At 40.0% G+C, this 26911-nt stretch overlaps 1 protein-coding gene and 1 non-coding gene across 3 annotated transcripts; both read left to right on the top strand.

The window, feature by feature from the left end:
* Nucleotides 1-378: 378 nt before the first annotated feature.
* Nucleotides 379-20267, top strand: LOC104602176 (guanine nucleotide-binding protein-like NSN1). Of its 2 annotated transcripts, none has more exons than XM_010265774.3 (9): nucleotides 379-956; nucleotides 1160-1404; nucleotides 3591-3726; nucleotides 3850-4023; nucleotides 4141-4358; nucleotides 17543-17807; nucleotides 18928-19035; nucleotides 19159-19394; nucleotides 19683-20267. In XM_010265774.3, the coding sequence occupies exons 1-9, from the start codon at nucleotides 938-940 to the stop codon at nucleotides 20058-20060; spliced, it is 1779 nt and encodes a 592-aa protein (XP_010264076.1). In that variant the 5' UTR covers nucleotides 379-937; the 3' UTR covers nucleotides 20061-20267. The 2 variants fall into 2 exon arrangements, with proteins under 2 accessions (XP_010264076.1, XP_010264075.1); XM_010265773.3 differs by having other exon boundaries at nucleotides 18856-19035.
* TRNAM-CAU (transfer RNA methionine (anticodon CAU)) lies at nucleotides 702-787 on the top strand. Its single transcript is given in 2 exon segments — nucleotides 702-739; nucleotides 750-787. It is a non-coding gene; the product is annotated as a tRNA-Met (tRNA).
* Nucleotides 20268-26911: the final 6644 nt, after the last annotated feature.

The following is a 26911-nucleotide window of genomic DNA, read 5'->3' as shown; positions in this document are numbered from 1 at the left end:
ATTCGGTTCACTTGTTTTCTGCTTCTTCAACAGAACACCCCCATTGTTGAAGAAGAAAGAGAATGAAGGGTGTGCTCTTTGTGTTCTTGAGTCCTTTTAACAACATATTGCAAGTGAAGTTCAGAGGATGATTCTAGAGATGGTTCATAAACGCAATGATGCATTTGCTGGGAGGAATATACTATGTCCTGGAATTTTCTTTCACCTTCCTTGTATTCATCCTTCAGTTTTAGATGATCTTCCCAAAATTTGTTAGGTGTAGCACATTGGTGATTCGCCTTTCCCATCCCATGTGCAAAGTGATTGCTAGCATGTGACATCCCAATACACAAGACAAAGCTAATGTTTGAGACTATGGCTTTGTCCTATGTATATGGTACGGATGCAGTGCAATTCTCTTTGGTGATCTGGTGTTGACAGAGATTGTGGGAGGAAGATAGCGGGAAGAAAGAGAGGTTGGAGGAGGAAAGGTGTGCCAAGTTGAGAAGAAGGAGACAAGGGTCGCATACTAGCATTGGGTTTTAAATAATTTAAATGTCATCTGTGTACGAGTTTGGATGGAATATTAACCGATATTAACGATAAGAGTAGAGTTAATCAATTGTTATAAACAATAGGGTAATGTTAGTCAAATTTCAAATAGTAAGAATGGCTGTAAGAAAGAGAAACGAAGAGAAGGATATGGGATAAGTGGTATGAACGGGGTGGTGGCGCAGTTGGCTAGCGCGTAGGTCTCATAGCTTCGAGTGATCCTGAGAGGTCGAGAGTTCGAGCCTCTCTCACCCCAATTTTAGAACTATTTTTATTTCGTTTGTTGTTTTTGTAAGGATGCTCCATTCTTTCTTTTTAAGCCCTAAACCATGTCTCCTTCTTCCCTTTCTCTCTCCCTCTCTGTTCCGGAAAAACAACCCTAACTAGGGCTTTCAGTTTTCACAAAATGGTGAAGAAGAGCAAGAGTAAGTGAATTCATCCTTATTTGTTAGTCTTTTTTTAACATCATAATTTCATGTTCTTAAGAACCAGTGAATGAATGGGAGCAAACTTCTCTGTTGAATTTGGTTAAGTGAACTTATTCCATAATTTATCATATCAAGTAGATTGTATTCACTTGTTATATTGTTATTGTTTTCTCCTGACAGTTGATGTTTTAATGATTCAGAGAGCAAGAGTAAGAGAGTGCCGCTGAGGAAGAAGTATAAGATCATAAGGAAGGTGAAAGAGCACCACAAGAAGAAGGCTAAAGAAGAGAAGAAGCTTGGTCTTAAGCATAAGCGCAAGGTCGAGAAGGACCCTGGCATCCCCAATGATTGGCCCTTCAAGGAACAGGAGCTCAGGGCCCTTGAAGCTCGCAGGGCTCGGGCTCTTGAGGAGCTGGAGGGGAAAAAAGCCGCACGGAAGGAGAGGGTACAATGAATTCATTATCATCTTTTTATTTAAGTTAAGCACTTCTACTGGGCCGAGGGTGAATTGGGTTTCGTCATGGGTTTGTTTATGTTGAAAAGTTTGGTTAAATGTTTTGTATCATATTGAAAATACCATACATTTTATGTAGAGACATGGTGTTTTTGCATTAACAGACACATTGAGTCAAAAACTCTCCTTTTTTCATGGTGTACATATGGGCGGACGAAAAACTCTCATTGGGTTGTTTCCTATCTCTTGGGTGATTGCTTATCGCCTTCCTTAAATCTTCTTTTTGTTTAACATTTTTTTCTTTATCTTCAAAAAAAAAAAGATATCGGATTGCCTAATCATACATTTTTGCAGAAGTTTCTTGATGGGCGTTTGATGTTCTTTGTGGAAGATTCTACATTAGAAAATATATATGTCTTTCTTTGTCTGATAAAAGTTTGGTAGTGTGGAATTCAAATTAGCAGATAAATTAGCAAGAAAGTTCAAATACCCGACAAATAATGCAGAACTGCCAAGGTTTTAAAAGGATAAAGGCATTACTAATAAAATAATGCTAAAGGTGTAGTTGAGGAGTAATGGTTCAAAAAGGTGAGGTGTAAGCGTCAAGATTTTTAAAAATGATTATATGATAAACTAAAATAGAATGATAGAATTTACAAGTATCCATAAAATAGAACTTTCTACATAACAATTCTAGGCTTTTAGCATTCAACAAATAATAACTGTAAGCCTTTTATATTTCAAGTTTCAAAATCCAAATTTCTCGAATTGTTCAGTTGATCAATGGTATGTTTTAGATTATCAAAAATTCCCCATCATCAAAGTTTCTATAACTAATGAGATGCTCTAATGAATCACTCATATAATTGATACTAGATTCTAGTTACCCAACATTTTAGAAGAAAGGAAACAACTTAGTTGCTTTAATCTATGAAAAAATCAATTAAAAGAAAATAAATCCATTAGGAAGAGAATTGAGAGGCAAAAATTGGGTAGAAAGTATTTTATTGTGGATAAAATCTAAAAAAAAAGACCAACTTAGTATGCCAGATTTCTAGTCACCCAAAAGTGTATAATAATAAAAATCCCACTTGATATAACCAAGAATGAAGAGAGAGTGATGCAGGTTCTTTTTTGCCCTTGTTGCATTGAACTCTTCTAAAACCCTAAGAGAAATTAGGAGCTCTATTTGCTCTGTTAGCATTTCATTTTAATCTTTTTATTTGGCCCATAATTATCAAAGTGCTCTTCCTATATGTTTTACACTTAATAAAACAAAAAAAAAAGTTATTTTGCTGGTTGAGAGAGTGGTCACACCTTGTGTCTCTCTTTGGGAAGCTTGTATTAGATATCTGTACTATCCACTTAGTATCTATTCTCTTTAATAAAGTGTTATTTACTTGTCAAAAAACATAATAAAACAAAAAAGCATTCTTTTTTTTGTATTAAATAACTCAATTGCCATAGGTTTTTGAGGCTTATGCCTTTCTATCCTCACATCTTGAGGCTTGAGTCTTATGCCTCTTTTTGACATTAGGCTTAATCCTAGGACCAAAGTTATGAGTCTTAAGCCTTGAGGCAAAATCTGAGTGCCTTGCCTCAGGGCTTAAGCCTTTTAAAACCATGAGAAGTGCAACATGCTGTTGACTTCCTGAAGCATACAAATACCCTCTAAGTAGAAGTTGCTTGTGTACTTCTTGAACTATAGGTGGTACACATCTTTTGCTGGACTTTTGTTTGTCAGTGTTTCGTACTCAGGGTGTTTTGTTAGACCCACATGGATATATCATTATTGAGGTCTGAGAGCATTTATTGATGCATAAATTCTATGTTGCCCTGGTTGATGTAATAAGGTCTAGTTGGAAGAAAAACAAGCACGGATCTTCTGACAACAAAACACTGACCACATTTGTGTGCACATAACACCACAGCCACACATTGGGAACATCTCCCCGTGAATGACAATAAATAGTACAAGAGATTTTCCCACTGTGCAGCTGTAGATGTTGTACACTGTTTTGTGGTCAGCGGATCCAGGCTGCTCTGTAATTTTCAAACTTCAGAGTGGATTCAATGCTTTTATTAATTATTTGCTTTGTTGTTTCCCTCAATTTTCTAATGAATAAGATATGATCCATTTTGTTATAATAACTAATGAGTGTGTTATGTCTTTGCAGGCCCAGAAGAGAAAATTGGGGTTGCTTGAGGAGGATGATGATATAGCCCAGCTTGCTGATACAGCTGCAGGAAAGGAACAGAAGTTTGGAGAGAAAAACATTGGTGAGAATTCCTTGGGAAGTGGTAGAAACCGGGGTGAGTTGATACCAAATGGTCATGCAACATATTCTCCACGCTGAATATAATTTCATTTTCTTTTCCTTATGTTGTCATTCTTTTTTCCTTGAAATATAAAATTATATCCTCAACTGCTTGCAGATAATTCAGATAGGGCTTTCTACAAAGAGTTGGTTAAAGTTATAGAAGCATCAGATGTCATTTTAGAAGTTCTTGATGCTCGTGATCCCCTTGGTACCCGGTGTGTTGACATGGAAAAGATGGTATTGAAGTCTGGTCCTGATAAGCATCTTGTCTTGCTGCTGAATAAGATTGGTAATGGCTTTTCTAGTTACTCTGTGTGTACACTTGATTTGTAAACATTACATTGATTATGGTCCATCTTTATGCTTGCCTCTCCTTTTTACTAATTACAATACATATTCTTTTCAGATCTTGTTCCCCGAGAAGCTGTTGAGAAATGGCTCAAATATCTTCGGGAGGAGTTACCTGCAGTAGCATTCAAGTGTAGCACCCAAGAACAGAGATCAAATTTAGGGTGGAAATCTGGATCAAAGGCCTCAAAGCCAAGCAATCTTCTGCAAACCAGTGACTGTCTTGGAGCTGAGACTCTTTTAAAGTTGCTGAAAAACTATTCAAGAAGTCATGAGGTACTTCTATGATTTGCTGATTCACAAGTGTATGTACTTGTGCAATCAGTTAACTAACAGCTGTTTTCGTTAGTTTAGAATTTATGTTAATTTTGACTTATTCTAGAATTTCATGTATTCTAAATTTCTAATTTGTTATTACTGTTGTTAATATTACACTGTTATTTGTCATTATTTGATTGAGGTAATTGGTACCTAAATGTGCATATTTTGTTAGCATGTGATATTATTCAATCTTCTGGTTCTGGTTTCACTTCATTTGAGGTAATGCTAGAGAAAATTTTTAGGATATTGGAAGCTCGTATGATGATAATGAAAACTCATTTATATTTTTTTGATCAGCAAAGAAATTCATTAAACATTAAAAAATTTAAATTGTTACAATAAGTTGGAACATTCCAACTAATCCCAATGACAGAGCTCTATAATTTTGCCCTAAATAACAGTATTAGAAAGGGCTTAAGTCAATTGCACTGGAGTATTACCTTCTTTGTGATTAAATAAGCTGTCTGAAGTCAATTGTTCATTGAGGATCCACGACCCATAGGTATAAACTATAAAGTGTGGTTAGGAAGAATGAAAATAGGAAAGAATTATAATGTGGAGTTTCAGATAGCCAATTTTCTTTGTGGAGGACTTCTGAATTGTGTTTTTTGATTAGTAAACTTCCGGGCTTCGGGAATGTGTTTAAAGAAAAGAAATTGAGCAGAAATGATAAGATAAAATTCATTTTATTTTTATTGATCAGAAAAATTCATTTTCTTTTTTAACACCATCGTGTTTTTTAAGTCTATAAAAATACTGATATGCGATTATCATAGGATAGAAGAAATTGGGCAGAAATCAGAAACTTCCATTTTAATTTTTAAACTCATCTGAGATAATGAATGACAAAAAGAGCTATTGGTTGAGCAATGCTTCTGTTTAATTAAAGCGAAAACAGTGTGAGTGAATAAGGTTGATAAGTTCCAGAATTGTCCTTTAGTTTTCCCTTTTCCCATTTTGATCTTGGGTGGGACTTATTATAGGTAGTCAGGGACTGGAAGAAAAGTCAGCACAAAATGGAACCTAGAGGAGTTTTTTTTATCAGGCATCTAATCTCATGCTTTTGTACTTTTATGATCTTTGGAGGTTGACATGGAGGAAACCTATAGTGCGTCAACACTTGGCACCTACACCATTACACCAAGGTAACCTATCACAAAACCAACCCCTAGTAAGGTCTGGCTGGTTGTAATGGAGACTTGGGATCGAATATTGCCATGACCAAGGATTGGGTAGTTGGGTGTTGGGGGAAGGCCACCCCTGTTGTGTAGCCCATTTGGCCTATACATGTAGGACCAACAATTTAGGTTGGAATGCTTCGCAAACCCCACATGACTTGTTTGGACTTGCCTTAAGGGGCCTCTATGGAGGACAGTGGTCGGTCTCCTAGGATTATGAAGACATGATGTCTAGCATGGTAGATGTTCAAGTCAGTCTTGAACCCTAATAGATTTCAGGTTCGAAAAAAGGAGAAAAAGGTATAGAGGAGAGAGGAGAAATAGTAGAGAGAGAGCAGTAGAACACAAGAATTGAAAGGAAGGACAGAATCTGAATGTTCTGCTGCCGCCACTTCTATTTAGTATTTATAGGTTATGCTAGTTACATGAAAGGACAAATCTGCCCTTGGTATTTACATAACACATAAAACAATATAAAACTGAAATATAAATAACAACTGGAAATATAAATAACAATTGGAATAATAGATTGACCATCAGCTAACCCTAGGATGACTAGGGCACATTCTACCCTACGGACAGAGTGGGACCACAGCTGTGGGGCCCACATCAGTGTTCTCTACAAGCATCAAATGTTCTGCTCACAACTTCTTGTTGTATATCTTCATTTTAAATTTAATGAATCAATTTTTGTGTTGCTGATCAAAAAAAAAAAAAACAAAAGGATGTCTAGCATCAAATTAGCCACTTCAATGAGGAGATAAATAAACAGATTGAAAGTTTCACGTGCTTGATCATAATATGTACAAGGAGAAAATAGCTGAAAACATGCTATCCAGAAAGGAATAACAAGTAGAGGAACAAAAACAACACATAGCTGACCACCTCACCACAATATTGGCATTAAAACAGCTATTACACAACCTAGCTCTGCTAGGAAGATGGCTATGGAGGTTTGATGCTGAGCCTGATAACCTCTGGAGGAAAGTAATAGCAGAAACATGTGGGGCTGGATGACAGTGGTTGGGGTAGTGGTCCACCTTTGTTGATTTACGGGTGTAGTCTGTGGAAAGGAATATGATTCAAATCTGTTCAGAAGGGGAATCGGCTTCAAAGTTGGGGACAGGAGAGTGATCAGGTTCTGGTTGGATCCCTGGACTGGGGAGAGATTTCTTAGGGAACTGTTTCCCACCCTGTTCAGTCTGGCTGTAGATAAAGAGGCAATGGTAGCTTACACCTTTGTGTTGAGGGACAATGCTATATGCTGGGTTCCGGCCTTTAGAAGGGATTTCAATGACTGGGAGATTCAGCAGGTTGGAAATCTCCTAGCTTTGCTTCAGTCTCAGGTGTTGAATCTGCAATCAGAGGATTCCTTAATGTGGAGATGGAACAGAAGCAGGGAGTTTTCAGTTAAATACTTCTACAACTCCATGATGGGAGGGTCTGAAGCTCTCTTTCCTAGCAGGGCTATTTGGGGGACTGTGGCACCCTCCAAAGTCAAGTTCTTTGTTTGGGTGGCAGCTTTAGAGAAATGACTCTCTAAAGAGATGTTGGTGAAGAAAGGTTTTAATTGTAATGATCTGAGGTGTAGCCTGTGGTGTGTTTACAGAATCAATAAACCATCTGTTTTTACACTGCAAGTTTGTTACTAAAATCCGGAACCACTTCTTAAGAAGTTTGAGGTTAAGTTTGGTGTATGCTGACCATGGTTTTCAAGGCGCCAAGGCGAGGCTAGGCGACAGGGTCGCCTAGGCAGGCACCTAGGTGACGCCTAGGCGATGGATTTTTTTAAGTAAAACCCTAGATCCTAGGGTAGTTCCCTAGATTCCATAACCATCTTTCCTTAATAATTGTTCATAATTTTCATAAGAAAAACATAAATTTCATGTTTAAGTCTAGAAAATCAACATTTTATGAGAAGAAAAGGAACAAAGTAAAGAAAAATAAAAAAATATAGGGGCTGAATCCCTACTTTTGTTATAGGAAAGAAGAACAGAAAAGGTGGAAGAAGAAGAAGTAGAATAAGACATGGAAGAAGAAAATGTGTTGATTAGACAAAATTTTAAGTTCTTCCCTTGCTTATAGGTTCAAGTTTTGAAATTTTTGAGGGTTCAATCAAGGATCAAAATTTTGATACGATACACCCCGTATCGGGTGTATTGTATTGTATCTTTGGGGTCCCGATACCTGTTTACAGGTGTTTTCGGGGACCCATTTTTTTAAAATAATATATATATATATATATATATATATATATATATATATATATATATATAAATGAAATTGAAAACCCAAGAAATAAAAAAATAGGGGGAGTATCGATATAAGTACCGATACACTTCTGCCAATACACAGGTGTATCGATACTGTGAACCATGGGTTCAATACAGCAGCTAGCAATGTTTGCATTGATTAAACCCTAACAAAATAAGAAAATAATAAAAAGAAATTAGTATATAAACACATAAAATGAATATTCTAGTTTAATAATGTCTATTTTATAATTATTATGTCAAAAAATTAAAAATCTAAAAGTATTTTATAACCCAGTGTACAAAACTGCTAGGCGACTGGGCGAGGTGAGCCTCCAAGGGTGCCCGCCTAGGCATCGCCTTGACAACTATGATGCTGACCTCAGTTCAAGCTTGCCTGGAGGCATGGAAGATCCAAGGGATGACGAAAAAAGGAAAGAGGTGCTGTTCTGCTATTCCCTTGGCAATTTTGTGGGTGGTATGGACAGAAAGTAATAGCAGGGTTTTTGATCTCAAATCCTCTTTGGAAGAAGTCATCAATTTGGCTTTAGGTTTTGTTAGAAATTGGTTGTCTATTCTTGCTGACTTTAAAGAGGTTACTTCTGACTGTAATTTTTTGAGGATGACCTTTTGAGGTCCTGGTTTTTTGTACAGCTTCTCATTGTACAAAGGACCTTTTCATTAATACACAATTATACTTTACCTTTTGCTCAAAAAAAATTACACATCAATCTTAGGACATGTAAATCCCCAATCTACAGAGTGCAATGAAGTTCCTGATTTTAGCTAATCTAGCAGCCAACTCATATGTACATCTTGTAACCCATCTGAACAAGCAATTCAGGCTTTTTCTCAAGGACTGTGGTCCCCTTACAGAAATTCTATAGACCCTAACACCTCAGTTCCAGAGCATAACCAGGAGACCACCACCTGGCAATACCCCTCAATGAATTTGTATCAGTGTGCCCCACCCATATTGGGAACATCTTCCCATGACATGTATGGGAGATGTTCCCCATGCACGTTGAATGTGCATGTGCGTGCTCTGTGGGGCGCCAATCTGATTCTGATCTTTCCCTCAACTGCTCAACAATCAAGTCCTTCCAATTCAGCTGTGCAAACCTAACCCTTGTATTACCGCCATCAATGCTGCTCTTAGAACATTACCAAAACTAGAGGACTGGAGAAGCTAAACCTTATTTGGCCTTACAGATTACTGAGGCTGTCAAAAATTAGTTTTAATACTCCTAACACAGGGGACTGTCAATTTTCAATTCTAGGCTGTTGCCTATTAATCCCTTCAGCTATGACAGTCCATCCCTGCATTAAATCATTCATTCACACTCCCTTAGATTTCTCACTAACTAGGGGAGAGGGTTGTCTACTTTAGGTCAACATGGAGATCAGAGTTTCATTTGGAAGTGAAGTATAAATGGTTGCAAATAGAGTTCATATTTTTTAAAGTCTCAGTGAGCCCCTTGCTCATGGGTTCCAGAATTGTGCATATAGAAGGGGATTCACAAACCATCATTGGATGGTTCAAGTTAGAATGTGAAGTGCCAGAGCACCATAGGCACCAGATTAGGGAAGCAAGACATCTGGCTAATGAGAAGGAAGCAGATTTTAATTAGGTACCCAAATTGCTAATTTTCTTGCTGACTCGCTAGCAAGACAAGGACTCGTGGAGTAAGCTGAGTAGCCGACAGCATCTTGGTTTGGGGTGAATATCCTTTAGAGTAAAAATTTGGTTGTACTAGAGGCTCTTTTATGGGTTTGGGGAGAGAGCAGGCAATTGAACGTAGAGAACTTTCTATGATAAAATTCCTTGTACAACCAATGGGAGGGGTGATGCTATGCTTCTTTAATACAAGAGAAGTCTCCAAAGAAATAATACATATAATGCTGGATGTTGGAAAGGGTAGCCCTGGTGCACACACAGTGGGAAATTTCCAAGTGCTTGCCATTTATGTTGGATTGAAAACCAAGGATTAAAGTATTGGTATCAAGTATCGTATCGGACAACTTGGATATGGATACACTTTGGAAATGCATGGATACGGACGAAAAATATGGATACGCTAGGGAAACACATAAGAATTTCATAATACTTTAATAATATTAAATTTAAGGTCAAATAACCATAAATAATGTATAAATACATAAAAAATGTATATTTTAATGATGTATATGAAAAAAATATATTACAATTAATATAATATGATGTTGTTATGGGCCCGGGCGTAGGATCTCGTCACGGGTCGGTCCACGGGGGAACCTCTTGCTTCCCCTTGCGCCTTCCCTTGCGTGCAGACCCTATTGTGGCAACCGAATGGGTGATTTGTCAAAGAGACCACCCGAACTCTCCTCACTCTTCTCTTAACTGGAAAACTGAATGCCTTTATTCCAATTCATAGCTCTTTAAATAGGAGATTACAAGAGGTGACTCCTTATTCCTTTCGGCTAAGCTAGGGCAATCCAACTTTAAATCAAACTCCTACTTCTAATAGGTAAACAAACTCCTACTAAGAACAGAACTTAACTCCTATCTCTAATAGATAAGTAAGAACATAACTAGATAAAGTAAGCTAATGGAGAGCTGGCAGGATAAGCTGACGTGGCAAGATAAGTTGCTGTGTGGGCCCTCTTTACTGCTACTGTCGGCGGCGGCGGTATGTCCTTCCTACAAATGCATCCATAACATCACACCCCTCCTGGGCAACGAGCTTGTCCTCAAGCTTGAGATCTGGATAGGCGTTGTGAAGATCAGACCAGGGAATCCAGGTGGCCTCAGCTAATGGTAGTTCGTCCCACTCTACTAGCACTTCTAAGGTCCCTCGATTGACGCGGGACCGGACAAGAGCCCGAGGTTGGAGAATGGGTCTACTGTCCTTTAAGGGTGGTAGGGGAGGTATCTTCTCAGGAGGCGTCCATGTAAATGGCTTGAGTAAGGACACGTGGAAGGTATCATGAAGTCTGCTGTGGTCTGGTAGCTCGAGTTGATATGCAACCTTCCCGATCTGCCGTAAAATCTTGAAGGGCCCGTAGAATTTGGGGGCCAGTTTAGGGGAAGCTCTGCGTCTGAGGGAGTGCTGCTGATAGGGTTGGAGCTTCAGCCATACGAACTGTCCGGGTTCAAAGGTTAATTCTCTGTGGTGCTGTTTGTAGGCGTTCTTCATGCGTGCCTAGGCCTGCTGCAAGTGTAGGGAGACTTTGGTGAGGAGGGCATCGCGGTCTTGCAGGCCTCGATCCACTTCTTCCAACCGTGTCGAACCCGGTTTGTAAGACAATAGACAGGGAGGGTCCCGACCATAAACAACCCGAAAGGGAGTCATGCCAAGAGAGGAGTGATAAGATGTGTTGTAACAGTATTCGGCCCACGGGAGGTACTCCACCCAACGCCGTGGCTGGTCTCCCACAAAACAGTGGAGGTACATCTCTATCGTTCAGTTTACCACCTCCGTTTGGCCGTCCGTCTGTGGATGGTAGGCGGAGGAGAAGGCTAGGGCTGTTCCCTACAGTCGAAATAGCTCCTTCCAGAAGGTGCTAGTAAAAATCGGGTCCCTGTCACTAACGATGGATTCAGGTAGCCCATGCAGTTGGAAAATATGGGTGAAGAAGGTGTGGGCGACTGAGACTGCGCTATATGGGTGGGATAAGGGAAGGAAATGAGCATACTTGGAAAAACGGTCCACCCCACGAATAAGACCGATTTCCCGCCAACCTTGGGTAGGCCCTCAATGAAATCCATGGAAATATCGGCCCAGATCTGAGTTGGGAGTGAAAGCGGTTGGAGAAGGCCTGCTGGGTGCAAGTTTTCCCACTTTTGTTGTTGGCACATAGAGCAATTCTGAATGAAGTCCCGCACTGAAGCCCTCATGCCCAGCCAGTGGAAATCGGTGTGGATGCGGTGCAATGTTTTCTGGACACCTTCATGCGTGGAGTTGTGTATGTTGGAGATGACGGAGGGGGATTAAGGGACAGTCGGCTGGAAGATATATCCGTCCCTTGTAGAGTGCTAACCCGTCGTGCATGGACCAGTTTGGGTTGGTCGTTCCGGACTGTATTTTTTGGACAAGATCATTCCACTCTGGTGATTGTGGCAGCGTGTTCCGGATGTCTTCCAGCAGGGTGGCTCGAGGTTGGGAGATCGCATGGAGGAGCATACTGTCTTCTTCTGCTCGGCGAGACAAGGCATCTGCTGCACGGTTCAAGGTTCCCGCCTTGTAGTCCACCCGAAAATTGAAACCCAGTAGTTTGCTGACCCAATGCTGTTGCGACGAAGTGGTAAGCCGTTGTTCCAACAAATATTTGAGGCTGTAGTGGTCTGTCTTGACGACAAAGGTACTTCCCCATAAGTATGGCCTCCAGTGCTGCACTGCCTTGGCCGGCCCAATCAGTTCCCGTTCATAGGCGGGTAATTTAAGGTGGCGGTCAACCAGTTTGCGGCTGAAGAAGGCGACCGGATGTCCTTGCTGCTGTAGTATGGCGCTGATGCCGGTGCCGGATGCATCGCATTCGACTGTGAACTCGAGCTCAAAAGTTTCGCAGCTATAGGACCGGAGTGGAGGAGAGGGCTTCTCTTAAACTCGCAAAGGCTGCATCGGCTGTATGATCCCAATGGAAAGCATTCTTCTTGAGAAGATTGGTTAGTGGTGCCGCCAAAAGTCCGTAATTTTGTACGAACTTGTGGTAGTAACCCGTCAACCCTAGGAATCCGTGGAGAGCCTTGGCGGATTGCGGTCTGGGCCATTCCTTGATTGCCTGAATCTTGGAATCATCCACAGTGACCCCTTGCCCGCTGATCACATGTCTTAAGTAAAGGACCCGTCGTTCCCCAAAGGAGCATTTGGATCGCTTAAGGAAGAGTTGGTGTTGTCGCAGGAGTTCAAAAACGATTCGTAGATGCTGCACATGTTCTACCCACGACTTGCTATAGACTAGGATGTCGTCAAAGAATACCAAGACAAATCTGCGGAGGTGGGAGTGAAACACTTTGTTCATCAGGGACTGGAACGTGGAAGGAGCGTTGCTGAGGCCGAATGGCGTGACTAGGAACTCAAAATGGCCATGATGTGTCCTGAAGGCCGTTTTCTCTATATCTTCGGGAGTCATCCGGACCTAGAAGAAACCTGACCGGAGGTCTAATTTTGAGAAGTATTGGGCGCCATGGAGTTCGTCCAACAGCTCATCTACGATGGGGATAGGAAATTTATCCTTGACCGTTCGACTGTTAAGCTCTCTGTAGTCCACACAAAATCTCTAAGTCCCATCCTGCTTGGGTACCAACAGAACCGAAGAGGAAAAAGGGGAGCGGCTGGGACGGATGATCCCTTGCTGTAACATATCCGCACACTGCCTCTCTATTTCATCCTTTTGTCGGTGTGGGTAGCGATAGGGTCGGACGGCGACGGGATCCGATCCGGCTATCAGAGGGATCCGATGATCGCAGGCTCTGGAAGGTGGAAGCTCCTTGGGTTCTTGGAATACTGCAGAAAAATCCGTGAGAAGCCTCTCCATATTTGTGGTGCGCAAGTTCTCACCTTGAAGTGTATGCAACTGCGCCTTTGATCTTATCCTGGTTCCCTGCCATGTAACTGGTTTTCCGTCCAGCTGGAATGTCATAGTCAGGGTGCTGAAATCCCATAGGGTTGGCCCTAGAGTGATCAGCCATTTGACTCCTAAGACGATGTCGAATTCATCCAAGGAGAATATGAATAAATCAGCAAGGAAAGATTCTGATCCGACCTGAATCTTGGTGTCCTTGCAGATTCCGGGGCTGTGAACTCTTTCCCCGTTTGCCATGGCTACCTGTAACTGCGGCCTGATTTCCATCGGTAGTTCTAACTGGCGGGCAGCTTGTTCACTGACAAAGTTGTGGGTGCTGCCGGAGTCTATGAGAATGCGTATCGGTTTCCCTGCTACCAACGTCCTTAGTTGCATGGTTTGTGAGGTTTTGATCCCTGTGATTGCATGGAGGGAGATCTTGGAGTCTGATGCTGCAGGTTCATCCTCATCCTCTTCGGGTTCGTCTACTAGAAGACATAATAGCTTCTTGCACCTATGCCCGGAGGAGTACAGATCATCGCAGTTGAAGCATTGCCTTCTTGCGCGCCGTTCTGCCATCTTGGCTCGGGATAGTCGTCTAATAGGGGGTTTGTCTTGCTACTCCCTATACTTGATGCCGATCTGGAAGGGTTACCGGTAGGAAGCCTCGGTTCCCTGCTGGCGGTTGAAGGAGGCACTCCTACTGCCTTCGAAGGAGCCCAGGTCGTTGTTGGCCGACACTGAGGGTTCCGTGGGTGAGCTGCAGTTTCCGTTCGAAGGCGCGTGCGGGGTTCATCGCTGTGACCAGGTTGGGAGGGTGTTGCATCTCCACGTCCACCCTTAGGGGTTCTGCTAGCTCCGCGGTGAACATATCGACTTGCTGATCTGCGCGAACCGAGGTTGCTCTGGCGAGAAGGGTTTGGAACTGGCATTGGTATTATGCCACGGTTCCAATTTGCTTGAGGTTAATTAACTCGCCCAACGGGTTGCTTGTCAACAGGGGTCCAAACCTGAGGAGGCAATAGGATTTAAATTGACCTCAACTGAGCCCGGGTTCTTCCTGCTCCAGATGGTAGAACCAGAGCTATGCCTCTTCCGATAGGTGGAAAGCGGCCAGATTGACCATGTCTTTGTCATCATTGCGTTGATTACGGAAGAACTGTTCGCAGCGATACAACCATCCTAACGGGTCTCCGGTGCCGTTGTAAGACATAAATTCTAGCCGACTATACTTGGGAATAACTGCGGCTGTCGGGGCAGCGATCTGCTGTTCGCTGGACGTCTCTGCCTAGTCCGGACGACGACTGTTGGTGGTGGCGGTTCCCTTGGAGTTTCTTTCTTTGTTGGAGAGGAACGTTTCCAACAAGTGTCGCAGCTCCCGGACATCATCCTTGACTTCACGAACCTCCATGCTGGTTTCTGCGAGCCTATGCTCCAGGAAGAACTATTCGCAGCGATACAACCATCCTAACGGGTCTCCGGTGCCGTTGTAAGACAAATTCTAGCCGACTATACTTGGGAATAACTGCGGCTGTCGGGGCAGCGATCTGTTGTTCGCTGGACGTCTCTGCCTAGTCCGGATGGCGACTGTTGGTGGTGGCGGTTCCCTCGGAGTTTCTTTCTTTGTTGGAGAGGAACGTTTCCAGCAGGTGTCACAGCTCCCGGACATCATCCTTGACTTCACGAACCTCCATGCTGGTTTCTGCGAGCCTATGCTCCAGTTCCTGGACCCTGGGTGGCAGCGGCTCCTGATCCCCCATGACGGTAGGCTCTGATACCAGAATGTTATGGGCCCGGGCGTAGGATCTCGTCACGGGTCGGTCCACGGGGAGAACCTCTTGCTTCCCCTTGCGCCTTCCCTTGCGTGCAGACCTTATTGTGGCAACCGAATGGGTGATTTGTCCAAGAGACCACCCGAACTCTCCTCACTCTTCTCTTAACTGGAAAACTGAATGCCTTTATTATTCCAATTCACAACTCTTTAAATAGGAGATTACATGAGGTGACTCTTTATTCCATTCGGCTAAGCTAGGGCAATCCAACTTTAAATCAAACTCCTACTTCTAATAGGTAAACAGACTCCTACTAAGAACAAAACTTAACTCCTATCTCTAATAGATAAGAACAGAACTAGATAAAGTAAGCTAATGGAGAGCTGGTAGGATAAGCTGACGTGGCAAGATAAGTTGCTGTATGGGCCCTCCTCACTGCTGTTGCCAGCGGCGGCGGTATGTCCTTCCTACGAATGCATCCATAACAGATGCATAGATATCATACAATTTTATTGATAATGTATCAATCAAGAGTCCAAAATGCAAAACATATTTTCCTATTATATTTTAATTATTATATCAATTATTTTCGATTTTACTATTTTTACTTCTTTACATTAACAAAGAGGTCAACCAAATATTAAATTCTCTATGTAAATTAAAATATCCATTAATAATTTATAAAATTTATAATCTCAACTTAAAATATATCAAATCTATTAAAATTGCTAAGATAAATATCATATGCAAATTCATAATTTTTAACTTTTAAAATGATTATTCCATTATTATATTTTTATTCCTATAATTTTCTAATTAAAAATATTTTTTTGTTATAAATGTAGATTGGTAGATTTGATAGATTCAATTTAAGATTATATTCTTGAATATTTTGTAAACAGTGGTTTTATTTTCTAAAAAGTAAATATGATTTTATGTAATGTAAATTATCGATATATCATGAGCAAATTTGTAAATTTTAAGTACTAAAATAATTATTCCCTTATTAATATTATATTTTTATAATTTTTTTTGATATTCAAATAATATTTTTATATAAATGTGGATTTGATATATTATTTATTTCTATTATTTTATAAAATTATTATTTGAAATATTACTTTTTTAATTTTTAGTTAAAGCTAACCGTAATATGTACTATTTATTTGAATTGCATTTAAGTAATAATGTAATAAAATTTTTATTCATTTAATTATGGTCACAAAACTTGGAATGGCGTAGTGGCTTATGGGTGCGGATGTTAGGCTCTCTGTTAATTCTTGACGTGGGTTCGAATCCTTGCAACAGTTTTTTTAGTAGAACATGCACGTGCGTTCGTGTGTCGCGATAGCATATCGTACTGTATTGGTCCGTATCGATGTGTATCAGCCGATATAGTTCGATATGGACCGATACACGCTTTTATCGGTTCGATACGCACGACTGGTAGGATACTTCTCCAGTCGTAGCGTATCCCATATCGGACACTCGTATCGGACATATCATATCGATATTTCAATCCTTGTTGAAAACTAACAATTTCAAATAACTTTTTCCATCAATTTAATCCATTCTTCTAAGAAACCAAGAGATCTTAGGAGTTGCAGCTTTCTTGAGAAAATGCTATCCCATGCAGTCACATGCCTTGGCCATATCCAATTTGATTGCCACATTATTTTACATCTTCATGCCAATATCTTGGGTAGCTTCTTGGGCTAGTATATCATTCTCAGTAATCTTCTGACCCTAACAAATGCATTTTGCTCTTAAGAGATGATCTGTGAAAGGGACGCCCTAAATCTATTCACCATGATTTTGAAACAATCTTATACAAAAGATTGTACAAGATTATTGGCTTGTATTCCAAGAATAGCAAGAGGTTCTCATTCTAGGGAATCAAAATAATGAAGTACTTATCAGAAAAAAAATTGAAGTAGTATCTAGGCAAATCAATCACCAAGAAAAAAATAGTGGATGGCCTCAATAAAATCCATGCAAAGGACATTCCAAAATGAATTAAGAGCAGGGCTGGATGGCTGTCAGGACATGTTGCTCTGTCTCTGGGTAGGGTAAAAACAACATCCTTATCCCTTCTGCTTATGGATGGACCTATAACATTGAGTGTCTTCAATGAATATCATTTGTTCAGCTTCTTTTCTGGTGTGCCCGAAATTTGTTTCTGGTATATTACATTATGCCATGTTTACTACCCCTTGTGTGCTTTATTGAGCATGTAAACTCATACTCCATATCCTTTTGGGTTATAATATTAACATCTGCTTAATTTTTGTAGTCTTTTTAAGATTGCTGATTGATGCCTCTGGTCAAGTTTGATGCCTAATGTATTGTACTTCATCTAAACCTTAACATTTGATATCTTTTGTTCTTGGCAGATCAAAAAGTCAATTACAGTTGGTGTTATTGGACTTCCTAATGTTGGCAAGAGTAGTTTGATTAATAGCTTGAAGAGATGTCATGTTGTCAATGTTGGTGCTACTCCAGGATTAACAAGATCAATGCAAGAAGTACAGTTAGATAAGAGTGTGAAATTGCTGGACTGTCCTGGGGTTGTAATGCTGAAGTCTGCAGAGAATGATGCATCTATAGGTCTTCGTAATTGCAAAAGAATTGAGAAACTAGATGATCCTATTGGTCCTGGTAATATCACATGTTTATCTTTAATATAGGTCTTCGTAATTGCAAAAGAATTGAGAAACTAGATGATCCTATTGGTCCTGGTAATATCACATGTTTATCTTTAATATCCCTATTCATGCATATTTGTCTCAGGAAACTGATAACTCCTTTGATAACTGAAAAAAGAAGTTATGATAGGGAACCGGAAACAATTAAACATACCATACTTGGTCCAGTTGTATTTTGACATTTTTGACATAAGCGTTGATTCTGCTGGCAATTTCTTACGAAACTCTGTTTCTTACTGCTGTAATAATGTTTGATATATTGCTTTCTCATCATTTCAGTCACTTGTTTAATAAACTACTTTCTTCCAATGGATCAGTTGCCTAAAATCTTAATACATGCATCCTACTTCCAATCAGTCCATTATTTTGACTGGAAGTTCCCTTATTCTTTTTAATGCTGTCATTATACTATTATTTGGAGTCATTTCACAGCTTTGTAATTTTAATTGTATTATTTTCCCTTATTCTTTAGAGTATGTTGCAGATTTGTAGGTTAAATTCTGTTTCCTTAAGATTGTCAGTTTTATTGAGTCCATAGGAAAACAGTTGGGAAAGCTGTTGTAAACTTGTGATTGTGCTCAAAGTTTAGATCCTTGTGAATTCCAACTGTTAGTGGTGATATCAGAGCAGAGGTGAACCAAATTGTTGTAGTGCCGAACTCTATAAGCTTCTAACTGTATAGGTAGGTTGGGAGGAACCTAAGAAAGTGGTGAAGTCCATTTGGTTATTTCTGTTAAAGATGGAGTTGAAAAAAAATCTAGGGTATTATTTAATGGTGTTTTGAAACAAAACCAATTTGTTTTTGCTTCACAAAACAGAAGTACAGTTCTAGAACATTTTTTTTTTGCTGATGTGGTGATTTCAAGAACAAATAAATAAAAACATTATTGTTGTAGAACACCTAAAACCATTCATTTTGCAAACTTAGTTGTTTTGTGAGTTTGATCACAGTTAAACTTAGGCAGGGAGTAATATATTATAATGGTTGGTTCACTTTGCAGTGAAAGAAATTCTTAAGCTTTGCCCTGCCAAAACATTGATAACAATATACAAGCTTCAAAACTTTGATACAGTGGATGACTTCCTACAGAAGGTAGCTACTGTTAGAGGTAAGCTCAAGAAGGGTGGTGCTGTTGATGTTGAAGCTGCTGCAAGAATAGTTCTCCGTGACTGGAATGAGGGTATGTATATTTCGAGGATTTACTTCTCATTATATGTTGTGTGCAAAGAAAGTGAAAAAGGGAAATAAGAATTATGTGAACACTTGCATAAAAGTGATATAGTTTATGTTTAATGTGTTTCAGGTAAAATTCCATATTATACAATGCCTCCAACTAGGAATCAAGGGGAGAATTTTGAGGCAGCTATTGTATCAGAGCTTGGGAAAGAGTTCAATGTTGATGAAGTTTACAAGGGTGAAACATCATTCATTGGAAGCCTCAAATCTGTAGAGGATTTCCATCCTGTTGAAATTCCTCCAAGTTGTCCTTTAAATTTTGATGAGAAGATGCAAGAAGTTTGCTCTCCAGCTCATTTTAATGTATGGAAAACTTCTATGCATCATTCCCATTGTTTTATGACACTAGGAGCTGTCCACCCAAATATGCAGTTGACATCACTGTTCAATTTGTACCGACTGCATTTCACATTCCATGCACTTGGATATGCACCTAATTTTATGTAGTTTGAGCACTTCTCTCATTTCACGTATATGCTTTTAATTTTGAATGAGGGTGAATCTCATAAAATATGAAACAAAATTTACTGTTTTTTAAACTCTACTTTGTGCTATCAATTATTGTGTTCACTAAAACCTATTCTCCCTCAGGATGATGTACAACCTGAAGTGTTAATTCTAGGGGATGCCCAACCCAGGGAAATGACTGAAGATGATGGCGATCAACCCATGGGATGTGATGAAGATGATGCAGGAAAGACCAAAGGCAAGACTGTCAATAGCAGGCAAACTGAAAAATTATATGCAGCAAAAGGGATATTGAATACAAGGCTTCTTAAGGCAGAGAAGAAGAAACGGAAGAAAGCTAAGAAAGGATCTGGAACAGACATGGATGCCGACTACGATTTTAAGGTGGATTATGCTAAGAGAGGATCCACAATGGATGTTGGTGATGAAAGTGGAGAGGGTGAAGATGGTGATAAAATCAGCGCTGAGGTGCCCATGGCTGGTATCGTGTTTGATGAGTGAGGATAACATGATTAGGTTATGATGGCACCTCATTCTGCAAATTATTGTACAATACTTGCGCTTTGGGGCTTCCTCATTGGTTGTCCCTCCTTATAAATATATACAAAATAATATAAAATATAAGATTTTGCGCTCTACATATTTGTATTTGTACTCCTTCCAAATGGAGCCTTATTGACAAATGAATAGATGTTTTTTGTTCAAGAAGAGTGGACCTTGCGAGTAATTTCAACGGGTTTGTAGAACCCAAAATTTTGTGGTTTGTTATCTTTTCCTCCCTAGAAGTGGTTGACTTAAAATTTTATATAGGGTAAAATACAAAAACCTCCTTTAAAGTTTTTGACAATCATAAAAGCCTCCCTTATGGTTTCACTTGAGCAAAAGGCTGAAGTCAAACTCCCCACTGTTCCCCTATCTTTAAACCGTGAATAGTTCAACGTGCTTGAACCCTTCCAAGTAATTAAATGATATAACATTTCCCCCCTTAAACTCTAAGAATTCCTAAAAGACACCCTCTATTCTCATAATTGGAACCCCTCTTAAACCTTCTTAGAACCCCAATTTGATCTAGATCAACCCTGAACCTTGTCCTTAAACCCCACCCCTTGGATGGGCATCTTGATAGATTTTCTTGCTCCCCCTCACCATTATAAAGAGAGGGAGCATTGTTCCCAAGGGTGGAAGGAGGGAGGGTATTCGTCTTTCGAAGGGCTTTGAGAGGCGTGAGAGGGCTTCGAGAGAGAGAAGAGAGAGATATTTGACAGAGGGCCTTGGGGAGGAAGAGAGAAAGAGATGAAAGAGGGTTTTGTTGAAGAAAAAAAAAAGGAGGGAAGATGAGGTGAAAGCAGTTACAAACAAGAAGGAAGCATAGTTTAAAGGTTCAATCCTGTCTTTCTTGGGAAGCTTCAGAAGAGCGTCCTGGTGTTTGAAGCATTCAGCAATGGAGCATCCTTGATTTGTATCGTCTTCTCCTTTTCTTCCACCGATGGTTCAGACCCCATCATTTTCTTGTTAGAAGCACAATTGAAACATTATTTGAAATCCATTTTTCAATAGAGATCGAATCCCTATATTCTAATGCAACATTGTTATTTCATTCAAGGTTACAAGAGTAAAAACCGATTACATCATATCCCCAAGTTTCTATCCAAACCTGATCCAATATTTAGAATATATCCTAGTTTTGCTTTGGTTGTTTGTCTATTTATTTCATTATTTTGTGATTCTCTGTAATTTTCCCTTGTAGCTTAATCTTTCTATTCTGTCTTGCATTCAAGTTTGAACACAAGAATCTGTGCATTTTCTAAGAGTTTGAGAGGTTTGTGCTTCCTCTCTCTTCAAACCATTCAGTTGAGCCCGAGGGTGAGGGCTTTAGTAGAAAAGGGGTGAGGGAGCCATCTCTCACTCTTTTGCTTAGGCCCCTACATCCAAAAGGGGATTGGTCTAGGAGTACAGAAGGGAGTGCCCTTTCAAGCTACTGGAGGATCCGAGTCTCCAATCTGGATTTAAATTAAAGAGGGAAATCTAGTATTCACACTAACAAGAGAGAGGGGTGCCTAACCCCTTCCCTCTCTCTCTCTCTCTCTCTCTCAACTTACCCAGATTGTCCTTGTCCTAGTTGAATGATGTGGAGTCACTGTTAATTCCAAACGTTTTGTGAAATTTAAACTCGAGAGACCCATCACTCCCGGTTATCTATTTCTAATGGGTGGTAACTCCATCTACTTGGTCTTGAAGTGAATAGTCGGGTTTTATTGATGTTCACATAGAGTAAGAGGAATGTGATGATGAGAAACTCAAGCTTTGAGCAATCAGCTATGGTCAGGACAGTAAAATCTAAGTCGGGTGGGGATAAAGGAATGTGAAGATGACTTATTCTATTATTACTGTTAAAATTCCAAGAATACTAGAAATACCTGTTGGAAGCTTTACCCACACCTTATACTACGTTGGCTTAGAACTAAGAAGGGGAATGCTAATATGGTAGTGGCTGGTGATTCATTAGGGTCACTTACTACAACTTCTTTGGAGTCTATTGCAGCAGTCATAGTTAGGGCCGAGTTGGAGAGATATGGACAATTCTGAGACAGAGAGATGCAATTAGTTCTAGCTCATCCTCAGGTGGACACCAAAATGCAGTTGGATTAGGAGGTAATCATTCTACATCAATTTCACATAAAAGATAGTTCACATTCCACCACAAATTATGCCTTCACTATAGGTAAAGGGGGACTTCTCTAGATTATAGCAGGAGCCTCAAAACACATGGCCAATATTTTCACTATTTTCTCCTCATACCAGCTTTACTCTAGTAAAGATAGAGTTTTTACAACTGATGAACCCTACGTTCCCATTGTTGGGAAGAGATCTATCAAGATAACTAATACCATTACCCTGCCATCTATACACCATGTCCCTAGACTGAGCACTAATCTTTTATCTGTTAGTAGTTTGACAAAGAATTTGAATTATTTAGTAATTTTTTTCTGGTAATTGTGTTTTGTAGGATCTAGAATAAAAAAAGGACGTTTGAGAGTGGTTATGAGATGAATGGAATCTACCTTTTTGATATGCTTCTTAGTCATTAGAGTCATGCATCATGTCAACAAGGACAATGAGTCAGAGTCAGTTGGTCAAATTATGCTTTGGCATAATCAGTTAGGGCATTTATCTTTTGCTTCTTTGCATTTTTTTGTTTCCAAAGTTGTTTGAGTTTGTTAGGTTGTCTAGTTTAGAGTGTGAGGATTGTCAACTTGAAAAACATTGTAGACATTCTTTTAAAGCAAGCAATAGAAGATGTTCTTTAGTTTTTGACGTTGTTCATACTGATATGTGAGGACCATATCATATTCCTTCTATGGGTGGTTATTGTTATTTTCTCTTTTTTTGGGTGATCATTCTCGATACTCTTGGATATGTTTGATGAGATCTCATGATGAGGTTTCTTCTTTTGTACAACAATTTCGTCAGATGGTGCTAACAAAATTTAGAATACGAGTGAAGGTATTTAGATCAGATAATGCCAGGAATACATTGAGAAAAACTTAGCATCATACTTATTGGAGCATAGAGTAGTCCACAAAAGCAGTTGTAGATACACTCTATAATAGAATGGCACAACAAAAAGGAAGAATAGACATTGTAGAAGTAGCAAGAAGTATGATGGTGAGTTTTGCAGTTGTAGTTCATTTTTGGGGTGATGTAGTCCTTACAACAATCTTTTTCATCAATTGGGGTACCTTCTCTTGTTATTATATTCACTACTTCGTTCAACCTCCTTTTTCTTGAGGGGGAGATGTTCCATCTTTCTTTGAGGATATTTGAATGCTTTGTCCATATTCTTGGTCCTTACCACTCCAAGTTGGATTCTAAGGCAAAGAAGTGTGTTTTCCTTAGGTATTTAGGAAATCAGAATGATTATTGTTGTTTTGACCCAGTTTCAGGGAGTTGGTATGTCACTATGGATGTCACATTTTTTGAATCCACATCTTTTTTCTCGGGGAGTTCTTCTCAAGGGGAGTGTTTTGGGGAAGGAAGTGAGAAATCTACACTTCTTGTTCTAGCTCCATTGTTCACTCTAATGTTTGATCCACCTACTCCACCACCCAATCTACCAGTTCTATTATGTTTTTCCTTTCAATGTTTTACACGGCAGTGCCTATGACAACATAGGGAGGTTGATTCCACAATAGAGGAACCCACACTACTCCCTATCAGCTCATTAGAGATTCTAGGTTCAATTGACATAGACCTAGGTATCCCTCTTGCTCTTTTTGATGATTCAGTTCCTATTGATACTATTACCCCTATCCTAACACTGTTACAGATGACCTAGACCTTCATATTGCAATCTACAGGGGGAAGAGAAAGTGTATAGTCCATTGCATCTCACATCACATTTCCTACAATGAGCTATCTCCCTCCTACTAGGTCTTCCTTTTCTTCCTTGACTTTGTGTCTATACCTATTAGTGTTAGTGAGGCTCTCTCCAAACCTGAGTGGAAGACAACAAAGTAGGAGGGAATGAAAGCATTGATTAAAAATCAGACATAGGAGTTGGTGGATTTACCTAATGACAACGATACTGTTGAATGCTGATAGATTTGTAAAAGTGTACGCCCAGACTTTGTTAGACAGTTTTGTATGCCCTTAGCTTCAATCCGATTTGATGTACTTTTGTTATTTAGTGTAAATAAATAAAGTGCATGTTTGATTCATGTTGTTTGGTATGATTCTGTGTAAGACACTAAAACTGGACACTTATAGAGACTCGTGTTAGTTTTAAATGTTCACAGCCATTGGATAAGTCTGGGGAGATTTATCCTGCCAAGGCTAATACTGGTGTGCCACCAAGTGTTGGGATGGCCTGTCTCGGCCACCAGGGTGAGACCCAAGGCACATGCAGTATGGGTTTACTTGAATCCTTGAACCGGACCAGATTTCCGGTATTGTCCCTTGGAGATAGATGGGCAAAACTGGAAATTTACACCTGACCCCTAGACTTGATTATGACACTTCACTAGGTGTCGGATCGGGCTGTCTTTGATATGGCATTCAGTGAGATCCTTAGATGGGGATCAAAACCTGGGTATGTTGGGACAGCCTGAGAATTCATCTGAGTGGGTGATCATAGTGACAGGATCAGCCCCTTTGTCGGACAAGGGGTAATGATCGGGAATGCACTCTCTCTAATGGAAACCAAACTGCCGGTAGTTGATTTCAATTGTTAGAATTTTGTTTTGCAAAATTAATATATATATTTATATAGGTACGGTTTCAAAATGTTTGCGAATGGTTTTAATTCCCGGGATCCATGTGAGTGGAGAGTGCGGCACTGTTCCTTGCAGCCGAGGGAGAGGTCCTCTCTTGTCGGGCAGTACTTGATTATTAAGGGCTGAGAGGTTAAGTGTAAGACCATTTAGGATAGTGCCTGATGGGCTAATCTTGCACCTGCCCACAGTCCTTGGGTTTTTTATAAGATGGCTTGGCCCAGGGACCACTTAATGTAAGTGTTGGGCCCATAGGGTCCATGTGATGGGCTCAGGGGTTCACTGAGCTTTTCAGTGAATTCGGCTAGGCCTTGTAATAAAGGCCGGGCTGAACCCATGTGGCTGGTGTGTAGATCAATGCTTGGGTCCCACGCCCTACAAAGAAGCCCAACTGGGCAGCATATTAGAAACAAATTAAGCACTAAACACTTAATGGGCCAAAAGCCCATCTCGAGCTGGGCTGATGTGATCACCCATCTATGGGGCGGATCTGAGATTATGTTAGCAAAAGGATAGGGCCTTTTAACCTTATCCACTATGGGAGACCAAATTCTAATCAGATTTGAATCTGGTAACCTCCTGATAAGAACAAGAGTAAGATAACTTAATCTACAGATAGGATTAAGATAATCCCCTATCCAAATACTGATTTGGATTGGGATAACTCCTAATTAAGAGGTTTCTTAATCAAGAAGAAATGAGGAGAAACTCTAAGAGAAAAAAAAATATTAGATTTCGAACCAAGGGTTTTTCCTGCGAATTGAGATTAGATCTCATTCATACTCCAGAGAGAAGAGCAACAATTCTTCTGTCCTCGCCCTTGGAGTTCTCCATCCGCCGCCGCCATTGCTTCTCACAAGATTCGATCTTTGTAGAGGAAAGAAGTCAAGAAACCAGTTCTTGACATTAGTCTTGCAGAAAAGACTGAAGAAGATTCGGTGTTCAGAGTTTCCAGAGGATTCTTGCGAAGGATCTAGTGTGTAGGACGCACTCTGCTGGTTCCGTTCCACCCACAACTGTGTCATCTTCAGCAGGAGCGGATCTTGGTTTCTTTTTTGGGCGTGAACACCAACTTTGGGAGATACTACTTCTCCAGATCAGGTATATTCCTCCATTTTGCTTTTGGTTCAGATCTGGTTTGATTATGGTTCAAGTAGGATCCTTGAATATTGAACTCTAAATTTAGGGAATATGATTCCCAGTTGGAAGAAGGTAGGAAAATTTTTGAAATTTGCCCACCCATTCCGCAACCTTATTGGCATCCATTAGACGGATCCTACCATTCTTTCAGACTTATGGTATAGACTACTTGGAGACCTTTGCACTGGTGGCCATGAATTTAGTTTGAATCGTCTTATCCCTAGCAACTACCTACTCTTGGCCCATCTTCCAACTTGATGTGAAAAATGCCTTTCTTAATAGAGATTTATAGAAGGAGGTGTACATAGATCTTCTAGCTGGATTTTATAGTGATGTGACTAAAGGAAAGGTGTGTAGGTTAAAGAAGTATTTATATGGTTTGAAACAATCACCTAGAGATTGGTTTGACAGTTTAGGAGTGCATTGACTATATTTGGCTAATTGGCTATACTCAAACTCAATCTGATCATACTTTCTTTGTGAAGAGAAGGGGATCATTGATGTTCTAGTAGTGTGTGGATGATATTGTAGTCACAGAAAATGATTTAAGTGAAATTAATGCCTTGAAGAAGAACCTACACAAGGAATTTGAGAATAAGGACCTTGGGGAACTAAGTATTTTTTAGGCATTGAGGTGGTGAGGCCCTAACATGGAATCTTCATTTTATAGGTGAAGTATGTTTTGGATCTACTACAGGAGATAGAAAAACTTGGAGAAAAACCAGTAGATACACCTATTGATTAGAATCACAGAATGAATGCTTTAGATGGTGAGCTAATGGAGGATGTTGGAAGGTATCAAAGATTGGTGGGCCGGTTGCTATACTTGTGTATGATAAGATACTTGCCTATTTGAAAGGACACCTAGGCAGAGACATATTGTTTGCTGACCATGGACATTTAAAGTTAGAAACTTACATAGGTGCTGATTGGGTAGGATGC

The sequence above is a fragment of the Nelumbo nucifera genome, chromosome 3 (assembly GCF_055504915.1).
Source record: "Nelumbo nucifera cultivar China Antique chromosome 3, China Antique-T2T, whole genome shotgun sequence".
In the NCBI taxonomy this organism is placed as follows: domain Eukaryota; kingdom Viridiplantae; phylum Streptophyta; class Magnoliopsida; order Proteales; family Nelumbonaceae; genus Nelumbo; species Nelumbo nucifera.
This window is presented reverse-complemented; position numbering and strand designations above follow the sequence as displayed.